At 43.8% G+C, this 18,849-nt stretch overlaps 1 protein-coding gene across 7 annotated transcripts in view; it reads right to left on the reverse strand.

Moving 5' to 3' along the window:
• Positions 1–18,849, reverse strand: part of mospd1 (motile sperm domain containing 1) — a 76,010-nt gene that overhangs the window by 30,360 nt on the left and 26,801 nt on the right. For 5 of the 7 annotated variants that reach the window (XM_048544344.2, XM_048544345.1, XM_048544346.2 and 2 more), the window contains exons 2-5: positions 18,577–18,814; positions 18,407–18,482; positions 13,819–14,042; positions 8,166–8,327 (exon numbers count right to left, since the gene is read on the reverse strand). In XM_048544344.2, the coding sequence (XP_048400301.1) occupies positions 8,166–8,327; positions 13,819–14,042; positions 18,407–18,482; positions 18,577–18,730 (616 nt within the window). In that variant the 5' untranslated portion in view covers positions 18,731–18,814. The remainder of the gene's footprint in view (positions 1–8,165; positions 8,328–13,818; positions 14,043–18,406; positions 18,483–18,576; positions 18,815–18,849) is intronic. The other 2 variants (XM_059651306.1, XM_048544349.2) reach the window with 2 other exon arrangements.

An 18,849-nucleotide genomic window follows, 5' to 3' on the forward strand; every position in this document is an offset into this window, starting at 1 on the left:
ATGGACTTTAAAACTTTTGACAAGGTCCCTCATTGTAGGCTGGTCTAGCAGATTAAAAGGAAACGCGATCCATGGTCAGTTGCTAAGTTAGATACAAAATTGGTCTTGTTACAAAAGGCAGTGGATAGTTGTGGAGGGACGTTTATCAGACTGGGGATCCATGACGAGTGGTGCTCCACACTGACCAATACTGCAGCCTCTGTTGTTGTATTATGTACATAAAACAGGATTTGGGCGAAACTGGTGGTCTGATCACTAAGTTTGTAGGCAATACAAAAATAGGTGAATAACGAGGAAGGTTGTCAAAAGATACAGCAGGTTATAGATCGGCTGGAAAGTTGATAGGTGAAATGGCAGATGGGGTTAAATCTGAACACGTGAGGTGATGTATTCTGGGAGGTCAAGCGTAACAGGAAAGTACACAGTAAATGGTTAGATCCTCAGGAGCATTGATACAGAGAGGGATCTTAGGAGGCAAGTCCATAGCTCCCTGAAAGTGGTAACACAAGTGGATAAGATTGTAAAGAAGGCATATGGCATATTTGTTTTCATCAGTTGGGATAGTGAGTATAAAAAAAGTCAGCAAGTTATGCTGCAACTGTATAATACTTTAGTTAAGCCCCCTTTGGAGCACCATCAGCTTTTCTGGTCACCTGTAGGTTGTGCAGGCTTTGGAGAGGGTGCAAAAGCAGCTTACCAGAATATTGCCTGGATAGGGGTGTATTAGCTATTAAGCAGAGGTTCAGAGGTTCAACAATCTTGAGATAATAGGAACTGCAGATGCTGGAGAATCCGAGATAAGAAGGTGTAGAGCTGGATGAACACAGCAGGCCAAGCAGCATCAGAGGAGCAGGAAGGCTGACGTTTCGGGCCTAGACCCTTCTTCAGAAATGGAGGGGAAGAGGGTTCTGAAATAAATAGGGAGAGAGGGGGAGGTGGTTCGAAGATGGGTAGAGAAGATAGGGTGGAGAAGAGACACAAGTCAAAGAGGCAGGGGTGGAGCTGGTAGAGGTGAGTATTAAGTGGGGAAGATAGGGAGGGGATAGGTCAGTCTGGGGAGGACGGACAGGTCAAGCGGGCGGGATGAGGTTAGTAGGTAGGAAATGGAGGTGCAGCTTGAGATGGGAGGAGAGGATAGGTGAGAGGAAGAACAGGTTAGGAAGGCGGGGGCGAGCTGGGGTGGTTTTGTGATGCAGTAGGGGGGAGGGGAGATTTTGAAGCTGGTGAAATCCACATTGATACCATTGGGCTGCAGGGTTCCTAAGCGGAATAGGAATTGCTGTTCCTGCAACCTTCAGGCGGCATCGTTGTGGCACTGCAGGACGCCCAGGATGTTGTGGTTTCCCCGATGTAGAGGAGGCCAAGTGGAGGCTTGGGGACCGCTTTGCAGAACACCAATGCTCGGTTCGCAATAAACAACTGCACCTCCCATTCACGAACCATTTCAACTCGCCCTCCCATTCCTCATACATCATGTCCATCCTGGGCCTCCTGCAGTGCCACAATGATGCCACCTGAAGGGTGCAGGAACAGCAACTCATATTCTGCTTGGAAACCTGTGGATTTCACAATCTCCCATTTCCCTAACAGATCCCAAAACCAGCCCAGCTTGTCCCTGCCTTCCTAACCTGTTCTTCCTCTCACGCATCCCCTCCTCCCACCACAAGCCGCACCTCCATTTCCTACCTACTAACCTCAGCCCGCCCCCTTGACCTGTCCATCCTCCTCAGACTGACCTATCCCCTCCCTACCTGCACTAACCTCCACTGGCTCCATCCCCGCCTCTTTGACTTGTCTGTCTCCTCTCCACCTATCTTCTCCTCTACCCAGCTTCGATCTGCCTCCCCCTCTCTCCATATTTATTTCAGAACCCTCTTCCCCTCCCCCTTTTCTGATGAAAGGTCTAGGCCCGAAACGTCAGCCTTCCTGCTCCTAGGATGCTGCTTGGCTTGCTGGGTTCATCCAGCTCTACACCTTGTTATCTTGGACAATCTTGAATTGTTTTCACTGGAACATTAGAGGTTAAGGGGCGACCTGATAGAAGCATATGTAATTACGAACATGGATATGATGGACAATCAGAATTTTTTTCCGAGCGTGGAAATATCAAATACCAGGGGCAGAGTTTAAGCTGGGAGGAGAGAAATGTAAAGGAAATGTGCAAGGCAAGTTTTTTTTTTAAAAGAGGGTGGTGGGTGCCTCAAATGCACTACCAGATGAGGTGGTAGAACCAGATACGTTAGTAAGTTTAAGAAGCCTTTAGACAGACACATGAAAAGGCAAGGAATATGGAGATACAGACCACGTGCTGGCAGATGGGATTTGTTTAGAACGGCCTCACAGTTATCACAAACATGGTGGTCCTAAGGGCCCGTTCCTGTACTGTCCTATTCAACGTTCTAAAGCTACTTACAATACTCTAGATGTGGTCTCACCAGCACTTTGTACAGTTGCTGAAAGACTTCTCTACTCTGATACTCTAAACCCCTTGAAATAAGGGCTAAAATTCCATTAGCCTTCCTAATTACCTGTTGTACCAGTGAGATATCTTTCTGTGTTACATCTACATGCATTTCCAAGTCTCCTTGTGTTGTAGCTTTCTGCAGTTTTTCCTCAATTTAAGTGTTTTTGGCTCTCCTTTCCAAAACGAATTTCACATTTTCCCACATTATACTCTATTTGCCAACTTTTGCCCATTTACACAATCTATCAATATCTCTCTGTAAACAAAAACAGAAATTCTGGAAAAGCTCGGCATGTCTAGCAGCATCTATGAACAGAAATCACAGCTGAAGTTTTGGGTAGAGGGACCCTGCCTCAGAATGAGCAGCACAGTGGCTCAGTGGTTAGCACTCCTGCCTGACAGTGCCAGAGACCCAGATTTGATTCCACCCTCGGGTGACTGTCTGAGTGGAGTGTGCACATTCTCCCCATGTCTGCATGGATTTCCACCTGGTGCTATGGTTTCCTCCCACAGTCCAGTGATGTGCAGGTTATATGGATTGGCCATGCTCATTGCCCATAGTGTTCCAGGATGTGTAGATTAGGTGTGTTACAGGGAAAAGGGCTGATGTGGATGTGTTGAGGCGGCGGGCGGGGGGGGGGGAGAGAGATGGGGATGGGATGATGATGACAATGACGATGATGCTCTTGCAACCTGCCTACCCACCTATTTTTGTGCTGTCTGCAAATTTGGCTATAGTACATTCACGTCCTTCCTCCAAGTCATTAATATATATTGTAAACAGTTGCAGTCCCAGCACTCATCCCTGTGGAACTCGTCGTAACATGTCATCAACCAGAAAAAGCAACCCTTATCCTCACTCGCTGTTTCCTTGCCCATGAGCCAATTCTCTATCTGTGCCAATATACTACATCCAATACTGTGGGTTCTTATCTTATAACAATCTTTTGAGAGAGTTACCCTGTTGAACACATTTTCGAAGTCCAAATACAACAGTTATCTGCCTTTAGCCCCATTAGCTTGTCTAATGTACATCTCAAGTGATGGTGGTGGCACTTCAATCCTTCTCCATATTCTTACTATTAATGGGACATTCAAAGTATCTTCCACTATAAAGATTGATGCAACATCTAATTTACTTTCAAATGGGTCTATGTTCAATTTCACCTGTCACTTCTCATATTTAAAAAACCCTTATTGGCAACTTTAACATTCTTTGCTAGTTTTCCCTTTTCATTTATAATCTCTGCATTTACTGTACATACAGTCCTTTGCTGAATCCTAAATTAATCTTAATCTTTGGGTCTACTACTGCCTTTTGCCTCCTTATATGCTTTGTCTTTCAATTTAATAATCTCCTTAACTTCCTTGGTTAGCCATAGTTGGTCTATTCCCTGCTTAGAATGTTTCCTCCTTACTGTACTTTTTCCTGAGTGTCACGAATTACCTCTGCCTGGCACTGCTTGCTTATTGTCTTTCTTGTTAATCTCAGACTCAGTCAAAGTGAACTAGACTATTTTAAATAAAGAAAATTAGAATGATATTAAGATAAACACAGTTCCCAGTAAGTTTCACACACTCAAACTGACAAATATTTCCTCAGACATCTTATACTCTAAGGTAATTTATTAAACCTGTCTTATTACCCATTATCAGATCGAAGGCAGTTGGGTTCACATTTCTCTGGGAAATTCTCCTTAATGTACTACCCTTTCTAATTTGATTAACCCAATCAACATGAAGATTGAAGTTTTCCATAACCATTCTCTATTTTTTAAATGCTCTATTATTTGTTGATTTAAAGCCTTCCAACAATGTGGCTACTGTTCTGGATCTGTACATTACTCCTACCAATGTCTTCTTTCCCTTGCTGGGCTTTTTTAAAAAAAGCTTCGCTCAAATGGACTCTACATCATGAGTCTAGATCATCTCTCTCAACTGTCTTCTATCTTCATTTCTGTGCATAGGCTTTGTACTAATAATGCTCACTATTTCTACAGTGACCCTGACTACATTGCACTTCCTGTAAAAACACCATTCCATTTTCCCAGATAATAAAATGTGAGAGGCTGGATGAACACAGCAGGCCCAGCAGCATCTCAGGAGCTCCTGAGATGCTGCTGGGCCTGCTGTGTTCATCCAGCCTCACATTTTATTATCTTGGATTCTCCAGCATCTGCAGTTCCCATTATCACTGATTCCATTTTCCCAGTTTGTCAGTCTTCATAATGTTCAATCAGGTATGTTCCATAACAACCATAATGACACGTCTTCCTTTTCCCTCCATTTTAGGATTCGTTATCCATTCTGGTCGACAGGCCCCTCTACTACAATCTAAATCATACTCTCATCCTTTCCCAGGCTTACTGAGCCATGACAGATTTCTCTTGTTCCCACCTTCCATCCCTTCAGCTGTGTTCAAGGAATCAACCTCTTGATTTCCACTAGTCATATCATCACTAAACATATCTTCACCTGCCTCCCATTTCAGCACATTAAAAAGACTGTTTACTACACTGGGCCACTCCTCAGTCACCCCAATACCCTCTTCACTTCCTTTAGCACCATTCTACGCAATCGCAGGAGATAACACATCTGCTCTTTTATCTTCTCTCCATTCAAGTTCAAAATCATTGCTTTCTAGTGAAATAGGAACTTACTGAGACATCTTCCAATTTGGTCTACTCTGTTCTCTGCTTATAACATGCTCGCGTATATATACGCACACCGGTGACCCGAACACACAGTGGATGACCGCTACTCCACTCATTACCACAAAACTTTTTGTCGTTTAATCTTCAGACCTCCAACCTATTAGTTTCCCATTTGTCTTTCCCCCTCACTTGTTCAAAACCTATTTTTATTGCAAGATGCCTCAGTTCTGATCTGCAACATTAACCCAATCTTCTCTCAACAGATGCTGCTGGATCTACTGAATTTCTCCAGTTTTTTTATTATTATTTAGGGAGGGATGTTTGTTTTCCCAGATACAAAGGCCACTGTGAACAATCTCAAGCTCCAAAAACTAAGACAAGCTGCCACTGTATCACTGAACAAACTGAAAGAGGACATTCACTGTCATACTCTATTTCGCAAATGAACTAGCATGACAATGGTGACTGAGCAGAAACCACAGGGCTTGCTTATTTTCGGCCAGAGATGTCTAACACTTAAACAATCTTAATGACCCTTGTGCCCTGTAGCTCACTGGCAGAATTTCTAAAAAGACAATGTTCATTTACTTTATCTGTTGAAGTGTGCAATGATTTAGAATTCAAGCTGTTGAACGGTGCTCAATTTCTGTTACTAGTTGCATATCTTACTATTAAAGAACTGGGGCCAGGAACAGGTTGCTACCTTCATATACAGAAGTACTGAAGTCGCTTCAGTGGGAAGAGAATGAGAATGCCTCGCAAAATTACAGTGGGCATGAGGACCAATGAGGAAAGAGAACAAAGGACTTCAGTCTCACCTGCCAGAGCTAGCACTACATCTGAACGCAACTGCTCCAAACTCACTGTTCTCTTTACCCAATTCTAATCCACATCCAATACCTTTTGATAGAGTCTCTGCTTCAAATAACATTTCAAATAACTGTACATTTCATTCTCCTTCACCCCTTAATTCTCCAGCTAGGATGAGACTTGATACTTCCCAGTGAGGAGAATTTTGGCAAAAGGTTGTAATGGCATAATCGAGAAAAATGGTCACAGCAAATACCTAGGGAGAACTAATGCCATTTTTTCTGATTATTAAAGTTGTTGTTTTTCCATAATTTCAAATGATAATTTTAAGTATTTTGCTTTCATTACAGGACTACAGGTAAAATGGTGATGAATCTAATGGCCTAGAGGCGCTGAAAAATTTTACGATCATGTCACGCAAGGCAAACATCCAACAATCTCACGAGTGTGCAATGGGTAAAACTAGTGAACAATGAAATACTAATGATATTCAATGCTGCAGATCAGTGATATTTAAAGTATCAGAGAACCATTTTCAAACACGTTTCCAGATGGAACGAAGAATCTTCTGAAGTAAAAATTACTTGCTAATTTTAATTATAGAAAGAAAAGTGAAAGCAAAACTTATTGCATTTCTGGAAATATAAAACATGTGATGCAAGAGTTCCATAATTATTGAAACTGATGGGGGTGTCCATGATGAAGTGTGGAGCTGGATGAACAAAGCAGGCCAAGCAGCAGAGGAGCAGAAAACTTGACGTTTCAGGCCTAGACCCTTCAGAGAGGGGGATGGAGAGAGGGTTCTGAAATAAATAGGGAGAGGGGGGGAGGCGGACCAAAGATTGATAGAGGAGAGGAGACAGTCAAGCTAAAGGGGCGGGGATGGAGCCTGTAGAGGTGAGTATAGTTGGGGAGGTAGGGAGGGGATAGGTTAGTCCAGGGAGGATGGACAGGTCAAGGAGGCAGGATGAGGTTAGAATGTAGGAAATGGCAGTGCAGCTTGAGGTGGGAGGACGGGATAGGTGACAGGAAGAACAGGTTAGGGAGGCGGGGACGAGCTGGGCTGGTTTTGGGATGCAGTGGGGGCGGGGGAATGAGATTTTGAAGCTGGTGAAATCTACATTGATACCATTGGGCTGCAGGGTTCCCAAGCGGAATAGGAGTTGCCGTTCCTGCAATATTCCGGTGGCATCATTGGGGCTGCAGGAGGTCAAGGATGGACATGTCTAAGGAGTTTGGGGGGGTGGGGGGGGGGGGGGGGGGGGGGGGGGGAGAGGGAGAGAGGGGGAAAGAGTTGAAATGGCTCGTGACCGAGAGGTGCAGTCCTTCATTGCGAATCGAGTGTAGGTGTTCTGCAAAGCGGTCCCCAAGCCGCCGCTTGGTTTCCCCAATGTAGAGAGCCACAACAGGTACAGCGGACGCAGTAAACCACATTGGCAGACGTGCAGGTGAACATCTGCTTGTTGTGGAAAGTCTTCTTGGGGCCTGGGATGGGGGTGAGAGAGGTGGTGTGGGGGCAAGTGTAGCACTTCCTGCAGTTGCAGAGGGAAGTGCCGGGTGTGGTGGGGTTGGAGGGGTGTGTGGAGTGGCCAAGGGAGTCACAGAGAGAGCGGTCTCTCCAGAAGGCTGACAAGGGTGGGGATGGAAAAATGTCTTTGGAGGTGGGGTCGGATTGTAGATGGCGGAAGTGTCAGAGGATGATGCGTTGTATCTGGAGGTTGGTGGGGTGGTATGTGAGGACTAGGGGGATTCTCTTTTGGTGGTTATTGCGGGGATGGGGCGTGAGGGATGAGTTGTGGGAAATGCCGGAGACACAGTCGAGGGCGTTCTCCATCACTGACCGGGGAAGGGTGTGTGTGTGTGTGTGTGTGTGTGTGTGTGTGTGTGTGTGTGTGTGTGTGTGTGTGTGTGTGTGTTGGCGGTTGCCGTCCTTAAGAACTGGGACATCTGCGATGTACAGGAGTGGAATGCCTCATCCTGAGAGCAGATGTGGCGAAGGCGAAGGAATTGAGAATGGGGGATGGAATTTTTGCAGGAAGGTGGGTGGGTGCAGGGAGGTGTATTCTAGGTACTACTGTGAAGGAAAAGTGGAGGTCAGGGGTCGGGGGGGGGGAGATCTGGGAAGAGGCATGGGGGTGGCGAACCATTGACAGAGGAATACTTTTAGATTGAATCTGTGACTTTAACCACTGCCTCAGGATCAGTCAGCACTTGATTTCATTGGTTAATGTACTTACCTAAAACATAAGCAGCGACTAATTTCTGATTGACACTTAAGTGGAGGTAGACAGGCACCAGAGATTCAGCTTCCCCAAGTGTTGGTAACATTAATGCTATGATACAGATGATTCCCAGGAAGACTGTAAGTAAACTCGGTCCTGAAGAGGCAGTTCTGGATTCTGAAAATTAATTAGATGATTGAGCAATATACAGAATCATTAATCTATATAGCAGAGACACAAGGAGGTAAAACATTAATTTTATGCTGGGATCTTGACTTTCTCTGTAGAGAATCTCCTGATCTGGCCTGTAATGATTATGTTGGCACTCATACTGAAGGTAAAACAATTATTTCCGCAAATGTGATGTTTAAAGTCACCAACATTTTTTTATTTGAATGATGTGTTTATGCAGTAAAAAGCTTCAGCTGGCCTTGCACACAACTGCAAGTAGCTCAACAGAAAATTCCGAGCAGATGCTGATGACAGATGCCATGAGCTAGCAGAAATAGAAACATAAGTTACTTCTCATCCCTATTCAATGACTGCTGCACATTGTCGTGCAAAGGCCAGACCCAAGTTTGGTTCTTATTATGTCTCTCATGGTTGAACAGCTTTTTGAAACTCAGCCATGAAAGTCACTTGTATGAAACTCAAGACAGCTACGAGTGCCATGGCAACTGTACTCCACAGGAGAGATGAAATCACTGAGACTTAAGATCAGCGGAGGACAATATTCACTTAGTGCAGGCAGTCAGTTCCCATGAAGAGGCAAACAGTAACGGTTCCAAACAGTCATATCGGATTTGAAACACTAACTCCCATAATGCTGTCCGAGTTTCTTCAGCACTCTTTCAGATTTCCAGCATCTGCAGTATTTTGCTTTTCAACAGCATTGGCTTCTCACAAAAAAAAATTGACAAAAGGCAGTTACATTTTTAGAGAAGTAAGAAACCGGGATCCAGCAGTTGTGGGTGCACAACTGTATTTCATAGAAACACTGGAACAGGAGTAAGCCATTCGGCCCCTCAGGTCTGTTCCGCCAATCAGATTGCAACTGGTTTGTGGCCTGTGACCTTTGGCCCATATCCTTTAAGCAAATGTATTAACAATTTTAAATCCTTGATAAATTTTAACTGATCTAGCATCAACTGCAGTTTGTGGAAGAGAGTTCCAAACCTCTACCACCCTTTGTGTATAGAATTGCTTCCTAGCAGCTTTGCTGAACAATCTGGATCTAATTTGTAGGCAATGTCCCCAGTTCTAAAACCAGAGTAAATAGTTTATTTTTATATACCCTGTCTTTTCCTGTTATTATCTTGACGACATTGATCAGATCACCCTTAACCTTCAAAATTCCAGAGAAAAAAGGCTTAATTTGTATAATCTCTCCTCACAACTTAATCTCTGAAGTCCAGGTGTCATTCTTGTAAATGAATGTTGTACTCCCTCCAAGGCCAATACATCCTTCCTAAGGTAGTGAACAGATCTGTTCATATACTCCAAGCGAGTCTGATCTGGGTTTTGTATAGACGCTACATAACATCTGTACTTTTACACTCTAGTCCTCAAGATAAAGGTCACTCAGTTTTCTTGATTACTTTTTGCACCTGTCTGTGGCATTTTAAATAACAATGTGCCTGAACTCCCAAGTCCCTTGGGTCATCCACTGTATTTCACTTCATGCCATCTAGGAAGTATCCTCATCTATCTTTTTCAGTCCAACATTTATTTCATTAGAAAGATCATTTTAAAGCAGAGTTCAGTTGACATTTTATGTACCCAGTTAAACTTCTGAGATAGCCAGGTTAAGGCAGGTGGGAAGGGGGAGAATGTCTACATCACCCCTTCCTGACCTGTAGTCTATCCAATGTAAGTATATGCCCACACTGTTAGAAAGGGTTACAGTAGTGACAGTGAAATCACACCAACACAGTTCCAAGTCAGGATGGTATGTAACAGGGAGGAGCATTTGCCAGTGGTGGTGTTCCCAGCCCCTGTTGTCCTTGTCTTTCACATCGAATTTTGAAGCCTTATACATTAAATCTTTCTCTACAGCTGTACCACTACATTCTGATTCAGTTCTAATACCCTTTAACTAATATCCTAGTTAAAGTATGATTTACCTAATTAGCAACAAAACTATATTTTTCACTGGAAACGCTCAGCAGATCTGGCAGCATCTGTGAAGGAAAAAGCAGAGTTAACGTTTTGGGTCTGGTGACCCGTCCTCAGAACCCCACTCCTGAGGAAGAGTCACTGGACCCGAAACATTAACTCTGTTTTGTCCTTCACAGATGCTGCCAGACCTGCTGAGCGTTTCCAGCAACTTTGGTTTTATTTCTGATTTACAGCATCCACAGTTCTTTCAGTTTTTATATTTTTCACTGTATCTTGGTATACGTGACAATAATAAATCAAACAAAATATCAACTTTCAGCACATCCAGCATTGCTTGTATCTTCTCTTTACCAAAATTTAGATTATCCTGTTAATTAACTGCTCTTCCACTATGATTTAACTGCTTCTTGCCCTTCCTTAGTACAGTTGCAAACTCATATTTCATACATGTTCCCTTCCTCCACGTGGAGACTTGATAACAACAGGGAAGCAGATGCTCTTGAAACTGTCTGTACGTTTCAAAATTTTGTACATTCGATCTGATGGAAGAAGGTGAAAGAGAGGATAAGCGCGATGGGAGGGGTTGTTGATTATGTTAGCTGCTTTCCCAAGGCAGTGGGAAACACAGACAGGCACAGAGTCAATGGACAAAAGGCTGGTTTTCGTGATGGACTGGGCTGCATTCACAACTTGCTTATATCGCGCAGTCTTGAGCAGAGAGCAGTTGCCATACTGAGTCGTGATGCATCCGGATCGGATGGTTTCTAATGGCGCATCTGTAGAAATTGGTAAGTTTCCTTGGGGATGTGCCGTTTTTCCTTAGCCTTCTGTAGGAATAGGGGCATTGTAGTGTCAGTGAGGGTGGACTAGGACAGATGGTTGGAAGCATTTACTCTGGAGGAACCTGAAGCTACAGACCACCACCACCTCAGCACCATTGATACAGACAGGGGTGTGTCAGTTGACAACTAGCTCCTTCGCTTTGCTCACATTGGAGGAGAGATTGGTGTCTTTACAGCATGCCACGAAGCTGTCCAGCTCTTTCCTGTACTTTTTCTGGCCATTGTCTGAGATCCAATCCACTATGATGGTACCGTCAGCAAATTTGTAAATGGAGTTAGAGCAGAGTTTGGCCACACTATTGAGAGTGTATAGGAGCACAGCAAAGATTGAGTGCACAGCCTTACAGGGCACTGGTGTTGAGGATTATTGTGGAAGAGGCGTGGTCACCCATCCTTACCGATTGCAGTCTGCAGATCAAAACCAAGGTATTTTTTCCTCCCTTGTTTTCCAAGGACCACGATTCACTCCCGCCCCCTTGACCTGTGTCTTCTCTCCCACTTCTCTGCTCCACTATTCACCTTCTTTCACCGCCCACCCTCTCTATTTCAGAGTACCCTTCCCCTCCCCCATCTGAACAAGGTTCCAGAACAGACATGTCAGCTTACCTGCTTCTCTGATGCTGCCCGGCCTGCTATGTTCCTCCAGCTCCACACCTTGTTATCTCAGACTCCAGCATCAGCAGTTTCTACTATGAGGTCTTTTTTCTACACGTTTGTAGGACATGGGCATTGCTGGCTGGGCCAGCATTTCTTACTCCTCCCTCGTTGCCCTTGAGAATGTGGTGATGAGCTGCCTTCTTGAACTCTGCTGTGGTTTGACCTACAATGCCATTAGGGAGGGAATTCCCAGATTCTGACCTGACAACAGTGAAGGAGCAGCGATATATTTCCAAGTCAGGATGGCGAGTGGCTTGGTGGTGGTGGTCTTCCCATACGTCTGCTGCCTTTGTCCATCTAGATGGAAGTGGTTGTGGGTTTGAAGGGGCTGTCTGAGGATCTTTGGTGAATTTCTGCTGTGCATCTCGTCGATAGTACACACTCCTGCTACTGAGCATCGGTAGTGGAGGGAGTGGATAGTCATAAGACATAGGAGCAGAAATTAGGCCATTCCACCCATTCAGCCTGCTCCGCCATTTAATCATGGCTGATAAGTTTTGCAACCCCATTCTTCCACTTTCTCCACATAACCCTTGATAATCAAGGAGCTATCTATCCCAGTCTTAAATGTACTCAATGACCTGGCCCCCACAGCCTTGTGGTTACAAGATGATGAGAGGCAGAGTGGATAGCCAGACACTTTATCCCAGTGCAGAAATGACTATTACGAGGGGATACAATTTAAAATTAATTTGAGGAAGGTATAGGGGAGACGTCAGAGGTAGGTTTTTTGCACAGAGTGTGGAGGGCATGTGGAACGCACTGCCAGCAGTGATAATAGAGTCACAGACTTTACACTTTTTAAGTTTGCAGAGAGGGTAGTAGTTTGGAGAGGAGTTTGGTTCCCTTTCAGTCTCAATTGAACCCACGACTCCTCCACCTTTTCAGTATTTTAATGCTTATGGAAGACTTCTGAATTCTTTTATTGTCTGCTAGGATCTTCTGAATTTCAGTTTGCTTCTTCTATTTCTCCTTTGAACTTTGAATTGTCAACTTTTCACTTTTGCTACCAATCTGACATCTGTCAAATGCAACCTTACTTCGCTTCATCTTACTCTCTCCCTCTTCTATAATTAAAAGGACCTCAAAATTAGTTTCCTCTGTCTTTCTCTTTCATGGGAATACATCTCAACTGCACCCAAATGATGTCCTCTTTAAAGGCAGCCCATTGCTTGATACCATTTTACCTGGCAATATTTGATTTCAGCTTACAACAGGCAGACTGATTCTCACTCCATTGAAGTTGGTTCACTCCAGATTTCTCCATTCTTTTCCATGGGTAACCTCAATGTTATGCAGTCATGGTCTCCTAAATGTTCCCTGACTGGTGCTTGATCAATTTGTCTCCTCTCATTCCCAACAGCTAAGTCCAGCAATGCCTTCTTTCTCATTGGACTGGACCCACAATGCAATAGAAAACCCTCTATCCACATCTAGGAACACTCTGTCCTTTACATTCCAGTCTATGTTAGGATAATTGAGATCCTTTAATATAACTACTCGATATTTTTGGATCTCTCGCCCGTACTAAGTGATCTTTAGACGACATCCTTTGTACAATATTACCTCTACTGCCTAACTATCCAAATAGTTTCAGTCCTGGAGCTATCACTTTAGCATTCGCTTTAATACTGCCACCTCACCCTCCTTTCTTCCCCAAACATCTTGTAACCAAGGATATTTCATACCCAGACCTGTCCTGCTTTGAGGAAGGTATCCTTTATTGTTATCCTATAGTTATCTGCACCTGCAGCTTACCTCACTAATTTCATTAAATTATTTTCTAAAGCCTCCCATTATATTCATTTACCAATTTTCCCAGTTTACTGTGAACAGAATTTATCTGATCCCATTGAACAATAACCTGCATTTACATTTTTATTACTTTAAAAGGTACACTTTATATAAAATGGTCATATCCAAATTGGTTGCAGTGTTTCATCTAGTTCTCTTGCTAACCATTTTCATCCTGCATCTAGTTATTCACATTAATCTCTCCCATGGCATAGCTTAAAAAGTTGACAGAAGAAGTGATAGTAAAATTTACCTACCCTGCTGGAATGAGGTCTGTTCAAAAAACACAGCTTCTGCAAGGTGCTCTTTGATGCGTTTGTCTTCCTCCTCTTTCTGTTGTTGTTCCTTTGTTGAGGGGAGGAGAACAGAAATCACCTCTTTTTTACCTAGTGCTTTCCGTTGGCTCTGTTCGGACACTTGCAGCCGAAACTTGTCTATGATTCCATAGTGGCAAGGCCGTACATCTCGATGGCGAATGACACTGGAAACGGGAGAGAGAGAAAAAACATTCCCTGCCTTTTATTGAATAAAACAGCCAATCGCAACTCAGGACACAAACGAGAAACGTAGAAAAAAAAAGGAACAAGGGTTTTCAATTCAGCCCTTCAAGCCTGCTCCAAAGTCCAGTATGATCATGACTGATCATCCAATTCAGTAGCGTGTTCCTGTTTTCTTCCCAAGCCCTTCAATCCCATCAGCCTCAAGAACCATATCTGCATCTTGCTCGAAAGTTTTGGTCTCAACTGTTTTCCGTGGCAGAGACTTCCACAGACTCATCGCTCTGCATGATGAAATTTCGCCTCATCACAGTTCTAAACAGCCTAACCCGTAACCTTGAATTGTGACCCCTAGTTCTGGGAACCACTACCCCCCCCTCCCAATCATTGGGAACATTTTTCCCGCATTTATCGTTAGTGTTACAGGTTTCAAAGAGATTCCCCTTCATCCTTCTGAATCCAGGGAACATTGTCCTAATTGATCCAGTCTCTTTACATGTTGATCCTGCCAGCCCAGGAATCAGTCTGGTAAACCCTTGTTGGAATCCCGAGGAGAAAGAAGCATGGTACAGGGAGAATGAGGCAAGCATGGCTGACTAAGGAAGTCAGGGATAGCATAAAAGCAAAAGAGAAAGCACATAATGTGGCGATCAGCAGTGGGAAACCAGAGGACTGGGAAGCTTACAAAGACACCAACAGAGGGCAACAAAAAAAATAAGGAGGGAGAAGATTCAATATGAGAGTAAGCTAGCCAGTAATATAAATGAAGGCTGTAAGAGTTTCTTTAGATATATAAAGGGCAAAAGAGAAGCAAAAGTGAACACTGGACCACTGGAAAATGACGCTGGAGAGATAGTAGTGAAGAACAAGGAAATTGCTGAGGAACTGAATAATCACTTTGCATCTGTCTTCACAGTGGAAGACACGGCTCATCTCCCAAAAATTCAAGAGTCAGGGGACAGAGCTGAGTATGGTGGCCATCACCAAGGAAAAAGGTGTCAGTAAAACTGATTGGCCTGAAGGTGGACAAATCACCTGGACCGGATGGACTACTTGCCAGAGTTCAAAAGGAGATAGCTGAAGAGACAGTGGAAGCGTTAGTGGTGATCTTTCAGGAATCGTTAGAGTCAGGGAGGATCCCAGCGGACTGGAAAAAAATCACTAATGTGACACCCCGTTTAAAAAGGAGTAAGGTAAAAGACTGAAAATTACAGGCCGATTAGCATAACCTCAGTTGTGGGAAAGATATTGGAGTCCATTGCAAAGGATGAGATTTCTGAATATTTGGAAGTGTAGAGTAAAATAGGGCAAGGTCAGCATGGCTTCATCAAGGGGAGGTCATGCCTGACAAATCTGCTAGAATTCTTTGAGGAAGTAATGAGCAGGGTGGACCAAGGAGAGCCAATGGGTTTTATCTACCTGCATTTCAAAAAAGCCTTTGATAAAGTGCCACACAGGAGGCTGCTGAGTAAGATACGGGCACAAGGTGTTACAGGCAAGGTGCTAGCATGGCAAGAAGATTGGTTGTCTGACAGAAAGCAGAGAGCGGGAATAAATGGGTCTTTCTCAGGATGGCAGCCAGGATGGCATGAGTGGCGTTGCGCAAGGGTCAGTGTTGGGACCACAACTTTTCACTTTGTACATTAATGATCAAATGAAGGAGCTGTGGGCATTCTGGCTGAGTTTGCATACAATGCAAAAATAGGTGGCGGGACAGGTAGTGTTGAGGTGGGGAGGCTGCAGAAGGATTTGGATGGGTTGGGAGAGTAGGCGAAGAAATGGCAGATGGAGTACAACGTGGGAAAGTGTGAGGTCATGTACTTTGGTACGAAGAATAAAAGCATGGGCTATTTTCTAAATGGGGAGAAAATTCAGAAGTCTGAAGTGCAAAGAGATTTGGGAATTCTAGTCCAGGATTCTCTCAAGGTAAGCTTGTAGGTTGAGTCAGTAGTCAGGAAGGCAAATGCAATGTTGGTACTTATTTTGAGAGGACGTTAATGTAAAATCAGGGATGTACTACCGAGGCTTTATAAGGCTCTGGTCAGGCCACATTTGGAGTAGTGTGTGCAGTTTTGGGCCCATTATCTCAGGAAGGATATACTGGTCCCGGAGCGAGTTCAGGAGAGGTTCACGAGAACGGTCCCAGGAATGGAAAGTTTAACATATGAGGAACATTTCAGGACTCTGGGGCTGTACTCATTGGAGTTTAGAAGGATGAGGGAAGATTTAATTGAAACTTTCAGAATACTGAATAACCTGACAGAGTGGGTGTTGGGAAGATGCTTCCATTGGTAGCAGAGCTAGGACCTGTGAACACAGCCTTAGAGTAAAGGGAAGACCTTTTAGGAGAGATACGGAGAAACTTCTTCAGCCAGAGTGTGATGAATCTATGAAACTCACTGCCACAAAAGGCTGTGGAGGCCAGGTCATTGAGTACATTTAAGACTGAGATAGATAGTTTCTTGATTATCAAGGGGATCAAGGGTTACAGGGATAAAGCAGGAGAATGGGATTGAGGAACTTATTAGCCATGATTGTATGGCGCAGCAGACTCGATAGGCCAAGTGGCCGAATTTCTGCCCCTATATCTTATAGTTTTATTATAAGAACATCCTTTCTCAGATTAAGAGATCAAAACAGCACACATACTCCAGATGCAGTTTCGCCAGGGCCCTGTTCAATTGCAGCAAGACATCCCTACTCCTGTATTTGAATTCTCTATGAAAGCCAACACACAATTTGCCTTCTTCACTGCCTGCTGCATCTGCATGCTTATTTTCAGTGACTGATGCACAAGGACACCCAGGTCTCATTACACCACCCTCTTTCCCAAACCATCACTGTTCAGATAATAACCTGCCTTCCTGTTTTTGCTAACAATGTGAATAACCCCACATCTATTTATAGGGCTTGAGCACCTCCAATTGTGCAGCTCTACTCTGGGGTCAACAGGAACCTGAAACCTTCCATTTCCTAGAACACTCATTGTGCTCTTTTCATTTCATTATTTCCCAATTTTGAAATTACAATGGGGAAAAATGGGAGGCAACAATTTTGCAGTTGCATCATAAGGCATCACATCGCCAAGCCATTTAAGGAACAATCAAGTCAAGTGACCTAAGGTTTGGCCAAAGAGTTGAGTTTTAAAGGCACATCTTACACATACATGCCTAGAATTAGAAACAGAAGTAGATCATTTGGCTTCTCAAACATCTACCATTCAATAACATCATGGTTGATCGATTGTGTTTTGAATCCCAGATTCTCATCTACCTCAATACCTTTGATTCCTGTGCCCCACAAGAATCAATCCGCTCCATCCTAAGAATATTCAATAGCGTGCCTCCCTTGGCTTCTGAGGCAGCGTTTTGAGCTCAGGAAGCTGGAGGCACAGCTGTAACAGTCAACCAGATAAAATTGGGGATGCACAGCAGGCCAGGATGCAGGTATCTCAAAAGGCTGTGGCCTGGGGAAAGTTAGAATTAGGGAAGGGCAACGACAATATGAAAACAAAGATGGGGATTTTATAATCAAGCTGTTACTTAGCAAGAGCCAATGAAAGGCAGAGAAGACAAGGGCAATAGGGGAAAACAGGACTTCATGACAGTTAAGTCACAGGAGGTGGAGTTTTGGATGCGTTCTTGTTTAAAGAATATAGTATTGGAGACAATCAAAGAATACCTTGAAATTAAGTCTACAGGTAATGAAAGGCCAGAATAACAGAAAAGTTGAAAGGGGGTGAGGTTGGGCAATTTTGCAGAGCTGAAATTATGGGGAGACATACAAAAAAAGGGTTTGGGGTTCAATCTCCACTCTGCTAACTGGGCATATCATCTAGATTGTCAGAAAGTAAGAAATGCAATCAGCCTTTCAAACTCGCTTTCATCTTCCATAGGATCATGGTTGCTCTGATGGTAGCCAGCACTCCAAATACCAGCCTGGACCCCCATAATCCTTGACACTCTGGTGGACCAACTGGCCTGCTTCACTCAGCTTTTAGTACATTCAATGATTCATTTGTCACAGTTCACCCAGGCAGAGAATTCAAAAAAATTTCTCCCAAAAGATAAAATTACTACTTACAGCCATCTTAAATGGGAGACACATGATTCGATTTGATGGAGTATGGAAGCAGCGCTATAGTGTCTATGAATCAGTGCTGAAGGAGTACCTCACTGTTGGAGGGTCAGTGCTGAGGGAGCACCAGTCTGTCAGAGGTTCAGTACTCAGGGGGTGCCACGCTATTGAAACATGCTAGCATCAACATCTATGTGCAGATAAACAAAGCACAGCTCCCCTAATATTCCAATATGGTAGTAGATTCAGTTGACGACCATTCTTCACTTACATGTCGACACAGCACTGAGGCTTCACCGCACCTGCAGCATCAACAACAACATATTTGTTTGGGGCTGTACATAAGACTGAAAAGATAAAAAAAATAAATGTTAACCAGTTAAAGAAGTTTTACCACTGAAAAGTTGTTTACTCTAAGCCAACGAGAAGCTGCAGACGTACCTTTGAATATTAAGGCAAACTCATACGGATTGTACAGAGTTAACACTTGTTTGTGTGATGATTGATCATCTGCATAAAATATCAATTCTGTTGGAAATACAAAGACAGGAAGATTTCCTTCCACTAATTCTGGCTGTCGCCTGTGTTGCTGCATTGGCACTGAATAATTTGGATGTTCTTGCTCACTTAAACCCTTTTAGAACACTTGTTTTACAGTCCTCTGAGCATTGTGACAGACCTGTAGAGACAAATGAAAATGATGCTATTAGGGAA

The sequence above is a fragment of the Stegostoma tigrinum genome, chromosome 15 (assembly GCF_030684315.1).
Source record: "Stegostoma tigrinum isolate sSteTig4 chromosome 15, sSteTig4.hap1, whole genome shotgun sequence".
Lineage (NCBI taxonomy): Eukaryota > Metazoa > Chordata > Chondrichthyes > Orectolobiformes > Stegostomatidae > Stegostoma > Stegostoma tigrinum.